At 39.6% G+C, this 14,947-nt stretch overlaps 1 protein-coding gene across 7 annotated transcripts in view; it reads left to right on the top strand.

The window, feature by feature from the left end:
- LOC113424480 (rap1 GTPase-activating protein 1-like) overlaps nucleotides 1–14,422 on the top strand; it is a 65,961-nt gene extending 51,539 nt beyond the window's left edge. For 2 of the 7 annotated variants that reach the window (XM_026686195.2, XM_087957318.1), the window contains exons 17-24: nucleotides 2,218–2,370; nucleotides 4,747–4,850; nucleotides 8,721–8,837; nucleotides 9,107–9,236; nucleotides 9,334–9,436; nucleotides 11,881–11,966; nucleotides 12,097–12,166; nucleotides 13,690–14,422. In XM_026686195.2, coding sequence (XP_026541980.2) covers nucleotides 2,218–2,370; nucleotides 4,747–4,850; nucleotides 8,721–8,837; nucleotides 9,107–9,236; nucleotides 9,334–9,436; nucleotides 11,881–11,966; nucleotides 12,097–12,120 — 717 coding nt within the window. In that variant the 3' untranslated portion in view covers nucleotides 12,121–12,166; nucleotides 13,690–14,422. Of the gene's footprint in view, nucleotides 1–2,217; nucleotides 2,371–4,746; nucleotides 4,851–8,720; nucleotides 8,838–9,106; nucleotides 9,237–9,333; nucleotides 9,437–11,880; nucleotides 11,967–12,096; nucleotides 12,167–12,375; nucleotides 13,666–13,689 lie in introns of those variants that run through there. The other 5 variants (XM_087957320.1, XM_087957319.1, XM_087957323.1 and 2 more) reach the window with 5 other exon arrangements.
- Nucleotides 14,423–14,947: the final 525 nt, after the last annotated feature.

Genomic DNA, 14,947 nt, shown 5'->3' with positions numbered 1-14,947 from the left:
AGTCTTGCCTCCCCTACTCTCATTACAATACAGTGGAGGAGAATGGGGATGAGAAATTGGAGAAATAATGTTGGAAATCTGGAGGACTAATCATGATGATGCTAATTCTAAAAATGCTGAAATGTGTGTTGTGATATCACAGCACAAGAACTGCCTTTTCATACTAACATCACTGCGTTGTATACGCTGCGTTGTATATATAAGGGGGAGAGCTGGTATCATAATCCATGTTTCCTCACCTCTGCTTGCCATTCCCCCTCCCCTTTACCTGTGTTTGAAAGGTGGTTTAACAGGGTATTCCTTTTCACAGCTATGTAGCAATAGCCAGGATCAATTACACGTATATTTGAGTGAAATAAATTGGTGGTCTAGAAAAGGGAACACAACTCTAGTCTGTAGTGGCATAAAAATGCATACTTGTTGGTTATTCATGTGTGAATCAGATCAAAGATTTGAAGGATCTCAGTCTACACATCACCAAAAATATTACATTGTTGTTGTTTTTCTTCTGTGGCATATGCCATCACAGAGAAAATTATTTTGTATTTTAGACTGAGAACATATCTATACAAGTAATCTTTGGTTGAAGACCACAGTTGAGTCCCAAATTTCTGTTGCTAAGTGAAACAGTTTAGTGAATTTTGCCCCATTTTACAACCATCTTGCCACAGTTGTTGAGTGAAGCACTGCAGTTGGTAAGTTAGTAACATGGTAGTTATGTGAATCTCAGTTCACCGTTGACATTGCTTGTCAGAAGGTTGCAACAGGTGATCACATGCCCCCAGGACACTGCAATTGTCAAAAATATGAGTCAGTTGCCAAGTATCTGAATTTTGATAGGATCTCAGAATAGTACATAGCTACACGTACAGAATAGTACATAGCCCCAGGATGTGCTAATTTGTATTGGGAAGACTTCAACTTCTAGTTGACTTCTGGGAAACATTTTAAGGAAAGGTTGAACTACAGTCATGTAACATGGGATTTCTAATTCTTTAAATTGGTTTGTGCTTGAGCAGTACACAGATATAAAACATATCACCTGGACCTAGGTTAGAGGAAGGAATGTGCGAGGGCAGGATAAGCTCAAAGTCAAAATAGGTCATGGTCTTAATAGAGGAGAATAGTTGTAGCTAAGGGTTGAAATGAGGGGCCATTGATGCTTTCTGAGCTTGATTGTTTTCTTGAAGAACTTTCATTACCCAAACTAGGTAATAACATCAGTACTATAACTGTCAATATTACAAAAATTGAAGGACAGGGGAAAGAGCTTTCAACATAAGCTGTCTGGTATGATATAATTTTTGTGGAAGAGCAGTTTAATAGCTGAAAGAAATACATTTCCTACAGAAGTAAAAAGTGAAAGATAAGTAGTTATATATAAAACTGCTCCTAACATCATGGAAATCAGTACCGCTTTTATTCTTCTATGCCATTAAGAGAAAATCATGAGGATCTTGGTTTATAATTCAATGTACCATCATTTTACTTTATTAAATTAATTTTATAATTATTTTTTCAGTAATTGTAGTGGAAGTACTACCTTAGAAAAGATAATTGAATTTTTATTGATGACATTTTCAGATAAGAACCTTCAGGATAAATATTATCTTCAGGATAAATATTAAATTGGACATGAAAGTTGTTAAATGTCAGGGTAAGTGGGGGAGGAACCTCCATTCAGAGCATGAAAAGGAGTAATTGATGCTTACATTCAGGATTTCAGGATATGTGACTCTTCTGCTTTTCTTTCTGGATAATAGTTCATTATAAAGTGCTGCTTGTTCCATGGTCTAAGCTGACCAGACTAGATAGAACTATCCATAAAAAGCTAGAAAATCCATTCATATTTTTTTTAAGGTAACATCTTACTCTCAGTACTGTAATGTAGATTTGGTGTCCCAGTTTGTGTCTTCAGGGTTCATACAATAGAGGAAAGAGTTATCCTAGAGTATCATGATTGTAGCTGGTCAGTATCATTTAGAGAAAAGCAAGAAAGTTCTTAATAAAAACTGTAGCCTTGGATAGTTTGGGCAACTTGGATATTGCGGGGGGGAATGCTTTCTCTGCTTGAGATCCAATAGTGAGAGGAAGTCCAGGATTAGTTTTCTTTGCCGCCCAGTTCTTATCCACCAGCATCTCTGCTACTCTTCATGCTTTCCTTGTGTGTGTATGTCAATGTCTCTGTGTCTGTTTCCCTGTTGCCCTTCTCTTCAGCGGGTGATCCGAGGCCGTAGCCAGAGCCTGGACACTATGGGGATAGCCATGAAGAAGCAGCAGCAGCCCCAAGCAACTCTACCCAGCCGCCCAGCTACTGCAGGCCTTGCCCTCAACCAAAGTGTCGCCGAGGGTCCCAAGGCCATTGCTGCGGTAAGGTTTTGTGGGCTAGGGACTGGGGAAGCTAATAAGCATGCCTTAAGCCCCCTTCTCCCCCATTTTTCTCTAGACTTGCTGCTTGTCAACGCTCTTTGTTGGTAGCTGTAATTCAATAAAAATACCTCAGATGTCCATATGGATTTGTTTTCATGTCTCTGTGTCCATTTGTCAGTCATTGTCCTCCGTGTTTGGAACCCGACTCCATTAACGTGAAAAGTGGTATAGTGAAAGAACTTGACAATAGGGAGATAATCTAAAGTAAAAGTCAACAAAGATTGTACTGTACCAAATATACCATATATTTTAAAGGCCAAAAAATAACAATAAGCCTCAGATGCCAGTGGCATTAAAGGAGGGCTTTGGGGAAAGATGAAGCAAGATGCAAATAAGATGATTTGGGGGAGAAATTCAACCAAGGCCCAAGATGGGCAACGCTGTGCAAGAAAAGCACTGGAACTTTGAAATTGTATTTGTAAATGGCTTCATACATGAAAGTAGGTTGTCATATGCATTTTCTGGAAGATTGATGGTTGTCAGAATATGGATCATCCTGGCCATTTTATCTCTGGGGGAAAAATTAAGTATCCCTTGAGGCTTCAGTAACAAAGCTTAATTAGTAAGCAATGATATGTTTAAATGAAGGAGCTTATCAGTGGCATCTTGAAAACACCAGATGACCAAGCTAAGTGATTTCTTACAGATAATTGTGTAAAATCAGGTGGAACTCTTGGGGATCGTTTCATGTTAATGTCCTAAGTCTAAACACTGACTTCATGGCACTTCCTTGTAAAACCAATTCTGTCAAAACATTGTGTTTTCAATTCTCCATCCAATTCATCTAAAACTTTCCCTGGTGCTGAATTGAAGTGTTTTCCTCCCACTAACAGAAATCCATGCCAGCATGACATTTACTATCCCTGTTACCCATCCCAATTTTCCTTGCATGGTCCCGCTTTCCTCTCATTGCCAGCCAATTTCATTGTGTTCCTGACTGGCCATGTTGCAGGGGCATACCAGAGATTAAAGAGATTGCAGGGCATGTTTATACAAGATTAGGTGCAAATTGGGTGGGACCCAAGTAGACTGAATGTCATGATACTAAAATTCTAAAAAAAAAATGAAAAAGAATATTTCCCCTGTTCTCTGTTTGGGTAGTTTTCTCAATCTTTAATTTCACATGCTCTGATTAAGGATAATTTGATAGGGGATATAGCAAATAAAGTCTGTTTTGTGATTATCTGACAGCCTCAAATGAAGGAAATAGGAATAGTTTTCACTAGGCATTAAACCTGATGATGTGCACAGAACTAGTTCAGGTTGATTTCTAAGCATGCAAGTGAACATTTCTGGTTTAACAGGCATGGAAAGCATGTGGAGAAAGCCCTCCTGTAGACAGTCTGGGCAATTAGGATGGGGTTGTCACTAGTGTGAGAAAATATGTGGATTATTAGTTGGTCTGACTTGGCCGCATATATTCTTGGGAGGTTTTGGCTGGGATCTACTGCATTCAAATGATGTGTTCTTCCATTCAGCCATGGCTCAGTCCACTGTTAATGAAGGACAAGACCTTCTTCCAACACTAAACTTGCAGGTCTGGGTGCAATGTACGCACGTGTAGTTGCTGCTTACAATGAATCCTGGGTGTTGGAGTCACTCCTCTTAGGGGACTACAGTTTTGTTAACTTGAAGATGGCATTGAGACCCATAATTATAAATCTATGTTCAAGGTGCTAATTATTTTTCTCAGACCACAGCTGTAGATTTCTAGGTCCCAAACTGCTTGTTGGAAGGAAAGCCAGGAGAGGAAAGTTCCATTTGGAGAAATTATGTACACAGAAAAGAAATGCTAGAGTGACACATAGATAGTGACATTCTGTTCAAGATGGGTGTTGCTTGTTATCAGTGGTATAATGCAAATTTATTTTGAAGGGGGACATTCAGGAAGGGAATGACATTAGACCATCATTTTAAATGATAGTTGAAACTTACTTTAGTGCTTTGTTTGGCTCAAACTGTGGCTCTGTATATCTTTCTCTCTATTTTTCTTTCTCCTTCAATCTATACTGTCTTTACTGTCTCACCGCCAGTATCACTCTATATATCTAAAGTATTTCTCACTGTTGTCTCTGCAATTACTAGTTTATTGCTTTTAGTGTATTGCTTTTTCTTTCCTTACTCTACATTTTCTCTATTGAATTAGCTTATCTAGCTTTCTAAGTTTGACAGATTGATCTGTTAGCAAGTAAATGTATAGACAGGATCTGGAAATCTAGTTCTCCATCTTTTGCTCCTGTTCCAACTCGTGCTTTTCTATTTCTTTCTTCCTCCTTCCTCTTTTTTTCTTTCTTTCTATCTTTTCCTCTCCACTAGTCCTTTGCCCTGCCTGGGAGAAGCCCATCACGCAACCGAGGCAGCCGCTTCAATGGGAGACGTAGTAGTGCCATTGGCATTGAGAACATCCAAGAGGAGAAGAGGTATGGACCACGGGAAGAATGGCAGGACTAGAACTAGAGCAGGGGGAGGAAATAGTGCTTGGTGCAAGTGTTAATCCTACCTTGTACCCTCCAGGCCTAGTGGGACTGCATCTGCCAGAATTCCTAGCTATCATGGCCTTTAACCAACATGTAAGAAAGGTACAGTCTGCATATGTCAGAAGGGCACTAATTTTGAAACATGGGGTTAGTATGGCTATATGTGTGTTGTTGGCATGAGAGGGCTTTTGTGCACTCAAAAGGTAATTTTCTTTGTCATTAGCAGCAATTTCAGCTGTAACTTTGAATCTACTGTTGTGACTCAAGGGCTCTGATTTTATTCCAAGAACCAAGAGCACATTTGTCCAAAAGCTGCTTGCTAATCAAACCCAACTGGAATGTTCTGTTCCTCTTTATTTATCATGCAGCTTCTTGACCCCATTTTCTCCCTCTGTGTGCCACCTGTTTTGTTTCTGATGTGTCATCAGAATGACTTTCCTAACAGTTCTGTGATTTCTGTAATAAACACCTTAATACTTTCATGGGACAATTTCATAACAGTTCTGAATTTAGTTTCTTGAACAATTCAAAACCCAAGTTCTGAACTGGGCATAGGACATAATTTTTTTTGTTGCAGAATCTAGTTTAAATAGATTAAGAGAATGCTAAACTGAGCCTATGTGAAGAGAATCCATAGAGAAATGAGAAAGATTCAAGGGAAAAGAAGCAGAGAGGAAGGAACAATTATCAGGGTTGACATGAGGATTAAAAATGAGAGAAGTGGCACTGTTCTTGCTTGAATCTGGGCCTAAACAAATTACCTCACTGTGTTTTTCTGATCAAATTACAGGCATGCTCCGAAATTATAGCAAGCTGATTTGGGACATGCTATGGCACCACAAATTAAGCAAAAAGGCTCTAAAAGAAGATAATTACATTAATGCATTTGTTGCAATGGTGGGATTCAAAAATTTTTACTAATGGTTCTGTGGGCATGGCTTGGTGGGTGTGGCAAGGGAAGGATACTGTAAAATCTCCAGTCAGAGGTGGTATTTGCCGGTTCTCCAAACTACTCAAAATTTCCGCTACCGGTTCTCCAGAACTGGTCAGAACCTGCCGAATACCACCTCTGATTTCTTGACTTAGATCAAGTTAGACAACTGTTTTCTGGCTAGGAACTGCACATATCATAAAATCAAAGTGGTTCCTGAGATCTAAGGAGGGCATGATAGTTATGGGGTGATATAACAAAAACAATTTGTTTAGACCATTGCCATGTTTCTACATTTGAGTGGAGAGGATTAATCTGCTGTTTTTTGCCTGTTTGTCTAAGTGCAAACCTGTGCCACTGAAATGATTTGTTTTCACTTAAATTTGGTAGCTGGATCTCGGAGGGCAGCACACAAGATGAGGTTCTGTGGCTCCATTAAATTTCTGGGGTGCCTGCTGATGGTCTAGATCAGGGGCATCAAACTCACGGTGTCACATGACATACCAGGACTTTTTCCCCCTTCGCTAAACCAGGCGTGGGTGTGACACATCTGGTCCGTGGGCCGCGAGTTTGACAGCCCTGGTTTAGATAGACAGATACATGTACAAGCACATTGCCAGTAATTTTTGAAGAGCTGAAAAATATATTCATTGTATATTATTTCTGTTGTATAGTATATTAACAATTAACCTTGTATCTGTAATAATTATGAACTTGATCCATACAGGATCCATACTGTTTTCTAACTAATCTACTTCCCCTTGTCTGATTACCAGATGAACATGGTCTGTAGTAATAATTATTTTGGAACAGTACTGTTAATTACTCTGAGAAGCTCCTCACCAACATTTCAGCTTGTTGCAGTATACAAATGACTTATGGAAGCAGTGCCAACATACCCTTCAACCCCTCAAAATAAAAACAAATAAAACCCCAAATCCCTTTCTTTCTATCCTGAAAATGGAATGAAAGCATAAGAAATTAAAACTTTCTAAAAGGAGTGGTATTCGCATGTTTTTGCAAGATCATGCTAAAGTGTTGCAAATGTAATTATATTGAAAATACACTGTAATTTGATTTTAAATTTTGCATACAAGTTCTACTTTAGTGGTATTATAGGTCAAGTTTTAAAACTGGGGAAGGATGATTAAATGTTTCCTCTTCCTCCAAGAAAGTGATAGAAGCTAGCAAGCTATGGTAGAGCAGAGACTTTGTGGTTCACACACTTCCACACTTCTTTTGCCTCTGCCCTTGTTGATAGCCATGGCGTCATTGGTAGGTGCCCAATGGTTTTGGGGGAATCAAATTAATCCAGTTCCCTGCTAGGTTAATCTAGGATCAAGTCCAACAACTGCTCAAGTTGAATAAGGAGGACCCAAAGTAGAACTAGTGCCTGCAGTGCTAGCAGATGTGTCAAGAATGATACATTTTACAAAGTGAAAGAAAACTCAACTTGTGTTAGATTTGATGGGAGATCCAAACAACATTTCTGGAATTTTGCTTTAGTGCAAAATTCAGGAAACTTGTTTTCTTCTTACAAAGAAAGTTAGAAACACTGACTGAAGGAAAGGGGCTAGTTTCCCTTGCCATATTTGGTTCAAATTAAATTTAGTATCTGTTGTAGCTGCTTTACCTTTAATCAGTATGAAAAGGCAACACTGCAGCCTATCTCCTGAGATCAGAAGACTGCTGCTGCCGTCCTCTACTACAGCTGAGCAAGGAGATAATTAGCTGCAATTAGCCACAAAACAACTGCTAAAGAGTTCCAACAACATAGGAATAAACATCAAAGCAAAGTCCTGCTCTATCAGACCTCTAACCCAGCAATGTTTCTCATTGCCAACCAACTGCAGAAGGAAGCCAGTTTCCAGCAGGTGACTTTCAGAGACTGTAACATTGCTCTCAAGGCTAATCACCATTGATCCCCATGATCACTTGGTTTTGGTTTTTTTGAAGCCACCCAAGCTGGTAGCCAGCACCAGATCTCCTGCTAGCAAACTTCAAATCTGAATTATGCATTGTGTAAATCAGTTGATCCATTGCAGTCCAAACAAATGCAATATGAGCAGGGTCCTATGAGTATTTTTCTTTCAAGAAAAACTGGGCTGGGACATAACTGCTATGAACCCATGGCTTCTGGTCTTTTGAGATATAAAAGAAGTGCTGTTCTCACCCATAAAATCATTTTTTCAGCCCAATGTTCAGCTGAAAAATGTATGATTTACAATGAACTGGGAAGGTAAATGTAATGATGTTTTCAGACACTTTGGAAAAGAATAAGGCAAGAGCTTTTGGCCATTTTATCATACTAGAAGTGCTTTTGCAAAATGATGGCTGGGAGGCTTATTCATTCACTTGATGGTTGCTGTGAAAATTGAGCCCCTTTCAAAGGACTAATTTATCCCATTTGCCTTAACCACCACAACATCAAGTACAACCTATAAGTTCCGCTTATCTTTGTCCTTTGGCAAATGGATTCATTTCTGAATAAACCCTGAATTGCAAAAGCCTTTCATTTACTTGAAAAACCATACTGCACCCAGACATTTTTGGAAGTTAAAAATAAGGGTGCAAGAGATTAATACTTTGTTTTACAGCTAGCCGTTTATCCCATTGTTTAATTATTTATTTATTAGCAGCCATAAGGATTAATGAATCTGGCAAGTTCCAAGAAGGATGTTACAGAATAGCTATGTGTGTTTCACATGTGTGTGTGGGCTGTTTTCCCAGATTATGAAAAATAGTTGGCTTTCTGGGGAAGGACCAGCCTTTATTCTGGAGATGAGAACTTCTGGAGCATCCATAAAATTAGTCATGGATTTTTACAGACCTCATAGAAGGACTCTTTTCTCTCTATTAAACGGTTATTCTTTTCTCTCCAGCAAAGATGTGGCTGAAAGGATACAGAAGGTATTGGAGAGTCCTGGACCCTTCTTTGATCTCAAGTCAGACGGTTCTTCCAGTCCTAGTTCACCAGAATTCCCTAACAGGAAGAGCAAGTGAGTTGAATGTGAAAGATCATAATGGCAGGAGGGATGACTTGAGGTTATTTCCACAGAATATTTCCACAGAATAAAGAAATATAGCACCTGCCAGTGTCATTAGGGAAGACCCTTTCTTTATTCTAGTAGAGGGTTTAGGAAGCAGTAACTCAGATTGCTATGCTACCTAGGCTGACTTTTGTCAGAAGGGAAGATTAATCTTTAGGATGGGCAAATAGCTCTTGAGGATTTGTGACAGTGACTCTTTGGAGCTTGTGTTCTTTCAGCAGAGGTCTCTCCAATCAGACATCAGGATATTGTGTGATGCAGCCCCTGTCCCGTTCTTCATCCAATGTGAGCAGCTGTTGTAGTGGAGTCAGAGAGAATGAAACATCAGAGGAGGAGGAGAATGAAGCGGTCAGTGTGGGATCTTTTATTACTCCCTTTCATAGAAGCAATCTTCCAGATACAGACTAAGTGACCTCTAAAGCTGTTTCCCATTTTTCTTGTGCAGGAGTTAATGTGTTCTCTTGAAGGTCCCCAGAAGCAGGATTCCCTGGTTCAGAATGCATGGTTAGATGACAGTGTCTGTACACCCAGTAGTACCAGCTCACCAGGTAAACACTGAAATGTGCTCATTTCTAAGGCAGATCTGTTAGGCAGAGTAGATTCCTTTTGTATCATTGGTGTTGTTACAAAACTGTAACTGGTCTATGCTGCCCCACACAGCAGTGGTAGGTAATGAATCATCTGGATTAGGAGTTTTCTGTGTTCATGATCCTCAAGGAGAGAAATGTAATCAAAACCCAAAGAAGCAAGCACAGATGGTTAGGGGAGCATAACATTCATTTAGAAAAGGACTCCCCCCCACACACACTCTAAAAACAGCACCATTAAGGACTGAAGGTCCATAGAAGGTTGATCAGCCAGGAAGGGAGGCAGGCATTGTAATTACTAATGCATTATTGGAAGCATGTACAGTGGTACCTCAGTACCTCAGTACTCACCATTAATTGCTATCAAAGATGATGAGTACCAAAAAAAAATTCCTATAAGGAATAATGTAGAGTCACAAGGCAGCTGACGCCAAGTTCTAGCTTGTGTGTTGAGTACCAAACAATGAGTACTGAGGTGAAATGTTTGCATCAAAATGCGTTGAGTACCAAATTTGATGAATTTCAAAGCTACCAAGGTGTAACTGAAGTATTACAATTTCTGAACCTGCTGTCAATCAGTTACATGTTTACCAGTAGAGCTTTCAGTATAATTTCATATATATATTACCACCTTCTGGAGTGGAGACAGTGGTGGAACTAACAGGTAAAATTTAACAGAGATGTTTTTTACTTGTTCAGCCAACAGGCTAGTTAAGAGAACAGAAATGGTGTGGGTATGTGCGTGCATGTGCCTGCCCTTAACCTTAGACTGCCCTTAACTGGTCAGTCTAAGATGTCAGAGAATTCTATCTAGTTGGACCTTAAAGGTAGTTAACAAAAGATGGTGCAGTCCTTAGCAATTGAATTACAATCGGCATTTGTGAAATAATTTCAGAATGTAATAATATCTTGGATGAAACCATTTATTTAAACACGTTCCTGCCTAATTTTAACCTGGTTTGTGGGCTGAAACTCCCTTGGATGTCAGATAGGTGTCTATTCCAGCAGATGAATGTAGAAACTGTGATTATTTTCTCCTAGAATTCTCTTAATGAGCTTCTGAAAGCTAGGGTAAAATTAGGCTGAGTTCACATTTAGCTTGACCAAATTCTCTCTGGTGTTCTCTAGCCCAAGTAGTCCCAAAGGTGCTTTTTCAAGAGGCAACTGGACTTTCTGGTTTTTCTTTGAAGACTTTTCACTTCTCATCCAAGAAGCTTCTTCAGCTCTGACTGGATGCTGGGGAATGGAAGGATTTATACTCCTTTCAGAAACCTGGACGTTAGCATTCTTTTAGCGAGTCATCAAGGTGACCTGGAGGTTTATCTGTGCCATCAGGGTCACCTGAGTGGTGCAAATGGGTATGGAGCCTTCTTCTGTTGAAAGGACTGTGTTATAGACTGGAGATAGATGATGTCATATCCCTCCCCCTCTGTTGAATTTTGACATAGATGGCCTCTTTGACCTCTCTTTCAAACCTGCTGTCCTCTCTGTCCAAAATGTGGACTTTTCTGTCTTCAAAATGAGAAGCGAAACATCTTCAAAGAAAAACCAGAAAGTCCAGTTGCCTCTTGAAAAAGCATCTTTGGGACAACCATGACCTGGATAGCTGAGAATCTCCACAGACATCTAGCCCAAGTACTAAGCAGATACAATCCAATCTAAGAAGATTGGTCAGGCCCTGCCACCACCTGATGTTATATGTTATGTAAAAGTAGAGGCAAATATATTTTGTTTCAAACCCAGAATGAATACATTGTGTTTCAAGATTTCAACCAAATTAGTGGGCTAAGGTTTGACAGAACCAAAACATGGAATATTGTGGTTCTGGTTTTCAACGAAGACAAATTCTGGAGAGTCTTACTTGATGAACAGGACAATTCTATCAATTTTTTGAAGGTTGCTAGCATGCATTTTTAATGGACTTTTCCCTACCATGTTTGTTAGTAATCCTCCTAACATGCATTATTATACATTTACAGCTTATCTAATGTGTTCATTTTTAGCAATGAACTACATCACAATATTCAGCCAAGAGTAGCTCTCAGAATACACATTCAGTGCAAATTCAATAACTTCCCCTTAAAAAGTTAATCAAATTAATTTCAATTTATATCCCAGGGAAGATGTTCTTCTCTCCCCCCCTCCCCCAAGATTTAAATTCTAAATCCTGGAATTCCAAATCAAAAGATCATCACCAAGTATCTTCCAAATAGGAGACACAAAAATAGAATTTTACTAAGGAGCATTACCAAATGAGAAATATCCCAGATAAACATGCCATTTGTATTTCATAGGTTGTTGATAACTGATTGATCCCATTCTCAGTCTTTTTCCATCACAGCTGAGTCTCCCCCAATATGTTTTGATATAACTTACTGTTATTTTGTGTGCTTGGTTCCTTTCAGTAACTCAGCTGCTCCCTTCTAGCAATGCTGCGGGTGCCATGGAAAAGGGGAAAAGCAGTAAAGTGGATGCTCAACGTTACAGCCCAGTATGTTTTATACTTTTTTTAAATGCTTGTAGGAAATTCAGGTAGGGAGGTGATTTGTGGGTTCTTCGTGTACAGGGAATCAGGGCAAGGAGAAGAAGGTTAAAGAAATTGCCACTTCCTTGTTCCACAGGCCTCCATTTTATGCTGTGTGTGATGCCATCGCTGGAGGGGTATCTCAGTGCATGCTGGGTAATTCACAGGTAATCTGCTTCCTAGGGGGTCTCAATACCCTAGGACACAGGGGGATAAGGGCACATATGGAAAAAGTGACAGTAGAATTGGTTATCTTTGCTACTCTCTACAGATTCCACCTATTTGAAAAACAGCCAGATGCTGTCAAAAGTAAAGCCGGTTGGTTTTTTATATTTTTTTTAGTTCTATAATACTTTCCAATTCTCTATTTTCTTAGGCCCTCAACAATTTGGAACATTTTTTGAGGCAGCCACTCAGTCCTTGCCCAACATGGTTTGTCAACCCATGGGATAGATACAACCCATGTATCTATCAAGGCAAACCTCATAACTTGGCAAATTCCTCAATACTGTATCCTCTTGATTCCCACAGTGCCCTTTTCCAGCCCATCTCCTCCCATTGCTGTGACTTATTATTTGCTGAATCATCACTTAGCTCACTAGCTAGTTTTGTCTGTTTCTGTCTACTTCTGCTTTTTCACTGTCATTGGGAGGTGTGCATCCTTTGTACATTACTGCAAATGGTCAAGGTGGGAGAGCAGAAAGTTCCCATGGGGTGAGGGGATTTTTTTTTAATGCAAATATGTAGCTTCTTCCTTAGTCTTGATAATGTCTTCTAACACATTTTTCTGTTGGCACATTACTTCTCCCTTGAGCACTGCAGAAAAACAAGTGCTGAATGGATATCAAGTTGTCAAGCTAGTCAGACAACTTTATAAAGATGTTACCACAATTAACAGGAACCCCTCTGGATCCAATTCTGGTTGATCACTGCCTTCTGCCTACTTATACCCCACAGCATTATCCTTATCAAATACAAGGTTATAGCTTCTTGTAGCTTCCCTACCCTTACTCTATAGCAGAGGTGTCAAACTCGCAAAGACACATTGTTGTCAAGTGACTTATCATAACTTTTTTCCTTCGCTAAAATGGGTGGGCATGGTCAGCGTGTGACGCATCCGCCCCGTGGGCTGCTAGTTTGACAGCCCCGCTCTGTAGAATACTATTATCTTCTGCAACAGAATAAGTATTCTGATGAAGCTTTTGAGCAATCTACGTAGTTGTTTCCTTGTATTTCCTGCAAGATTGATTAGGGAGTTTGTTACCGAACCCATGGAATTTCTTAGCTTACTAGCAGTGTTAAACCAGATTTCTGCATAGTAATTTGAACATTATAGTTACCCCATTACAGATGTCTTCAACTTGGTCAATTACTGGACTGTTTCCCATGACTGTCATTTTCAAAGCTGCAAATATAAAATTGGCCAACTTATAGGAAAGCTTTACTGACCCAACTATGCACCTATTCACAAGTGGGTCATTCTTTACGAAGTTGCTGAAAAGGATGTTTTGGCTTCCCAGTTGCCATGACGAAAGGTGTAAAGTTTTGTTTTTTCATGGCTGAGATTGTCTTCATTAAGCTTATCCACCTCAGCTGAAACATAGGAGGAAAATGTCCCTGCAATATCCAGTGATCACATCTGTCCATTAGTTGATTCTTTGAGTTATCTGCATGTTTTCTCTGTACGTAGGATCTGCTGCTGAAGTGAGAACTCACAGCAGTTCACTTTGGGATTCAGAGGAAACAATGGTGGATTCCCAGAAACGCCTCACCCGGCCCTTCTGCTTCATTGACAGCTGCACCACAGGCAGCCAGGAATCAGAATCCAAATGTGGCATTTTGCTCATCCATATGTATCATTCCAATTCAGCAACCTCAGGAGAGCAGAACCAATCTAAACCTTAAAAAAAAAAAGAGAGGGAGGGCTCTCCCATCTGCCATAGCTTTAGAAGCAAGCAAAAGAGGAGTGCTTTTTCTCTCTCTCTGTTATTACAGCTAAAATGTAGATATCCAAGATCCCACTTGGAAGGATTTGGGTGTCCTATTGGGCCCTTTCAAGGCTGTATTTGTGTTCATTCTTCAGCATGAAGGCCTCAAAAGAGGAATATATCTTAGCGCTCCCAGGATTATACCTGGTTCATAAGCAAAACATCAGAGCTGCATTATGCAGCCTAGGCAGGACACATAGTGCCAAAGAGCATGTATGTGTGTATGTGTGACTATTAAAGAGCATTTGTTTCATTATTCATCAGATCCCTCAGATCTGTTAAATATTTCACTGTACCACTGCCACCCTCTTCCCTCAGTCTTTGTGCCATCAAGAACCAAAACCTGTAAATGTGAATCTATGACTCCTTGTCCAATGCTTGTTATGTCTGTGGTGTGTCTTGGGCTTGCAATAAAAGACTACTGTGACCAATTCACCCGCGTGTGGGTTTTTTTTGTTTAAAGCTAACAAACACCTACGGTTTGTTAAGCTAAAGCGGGTTAGGGTTATCATTATGGAATCATAATGATCTGTAGCTTAGTTAACACTTCAACATTTCACCTAAAATGTTTAATTATGGGGGTTCATAAGCCCTAGTAGAAATGTATTCCACCAAATAATGTTTTGATAAAAACCCTAAATACAATGACAACAGTGTGTTTTGCATTGTTCGTATAGAATCTGTAAGAACGATTCTCAATGTCTGTGTCAACATAACATCTATCCCCTGCTCTTAACAATTGCTGTTTTTAAGAATGTTAGAAGCTATTTTAATATCACTATTGTATTTATAGTCCTAGAACTAATTTTACATGCTCTTCACAAAAAAAAACCCCTCCTCCAAACATAATTGTTCAAAAATGAGAACAGACCTGTAGCAGATTACCAACTGACATTAAATTAAAAGCATTTGCCATCAATTTCCCTATCTTCTGCCTATGTAAATCAGAGTTCTTAAGCT

Source organism: Notechis scutatus, chromosome 2 (assembly GCF_049901735.1).
Source record: "Notechis scutatus isolate UNSWTSFEM ecotype Mainland chromosome 2, rNotScu1.2, whole genome shotgun sequence".
NCBI lineage: Eukaryota > Metazoa > Chordata > Lepidosauria > Squamata > Elapidae > Notechis > Notechis scutatus.
This window is presented reverse-complemented; position numbering and strand designations above follow the sequence as displayed.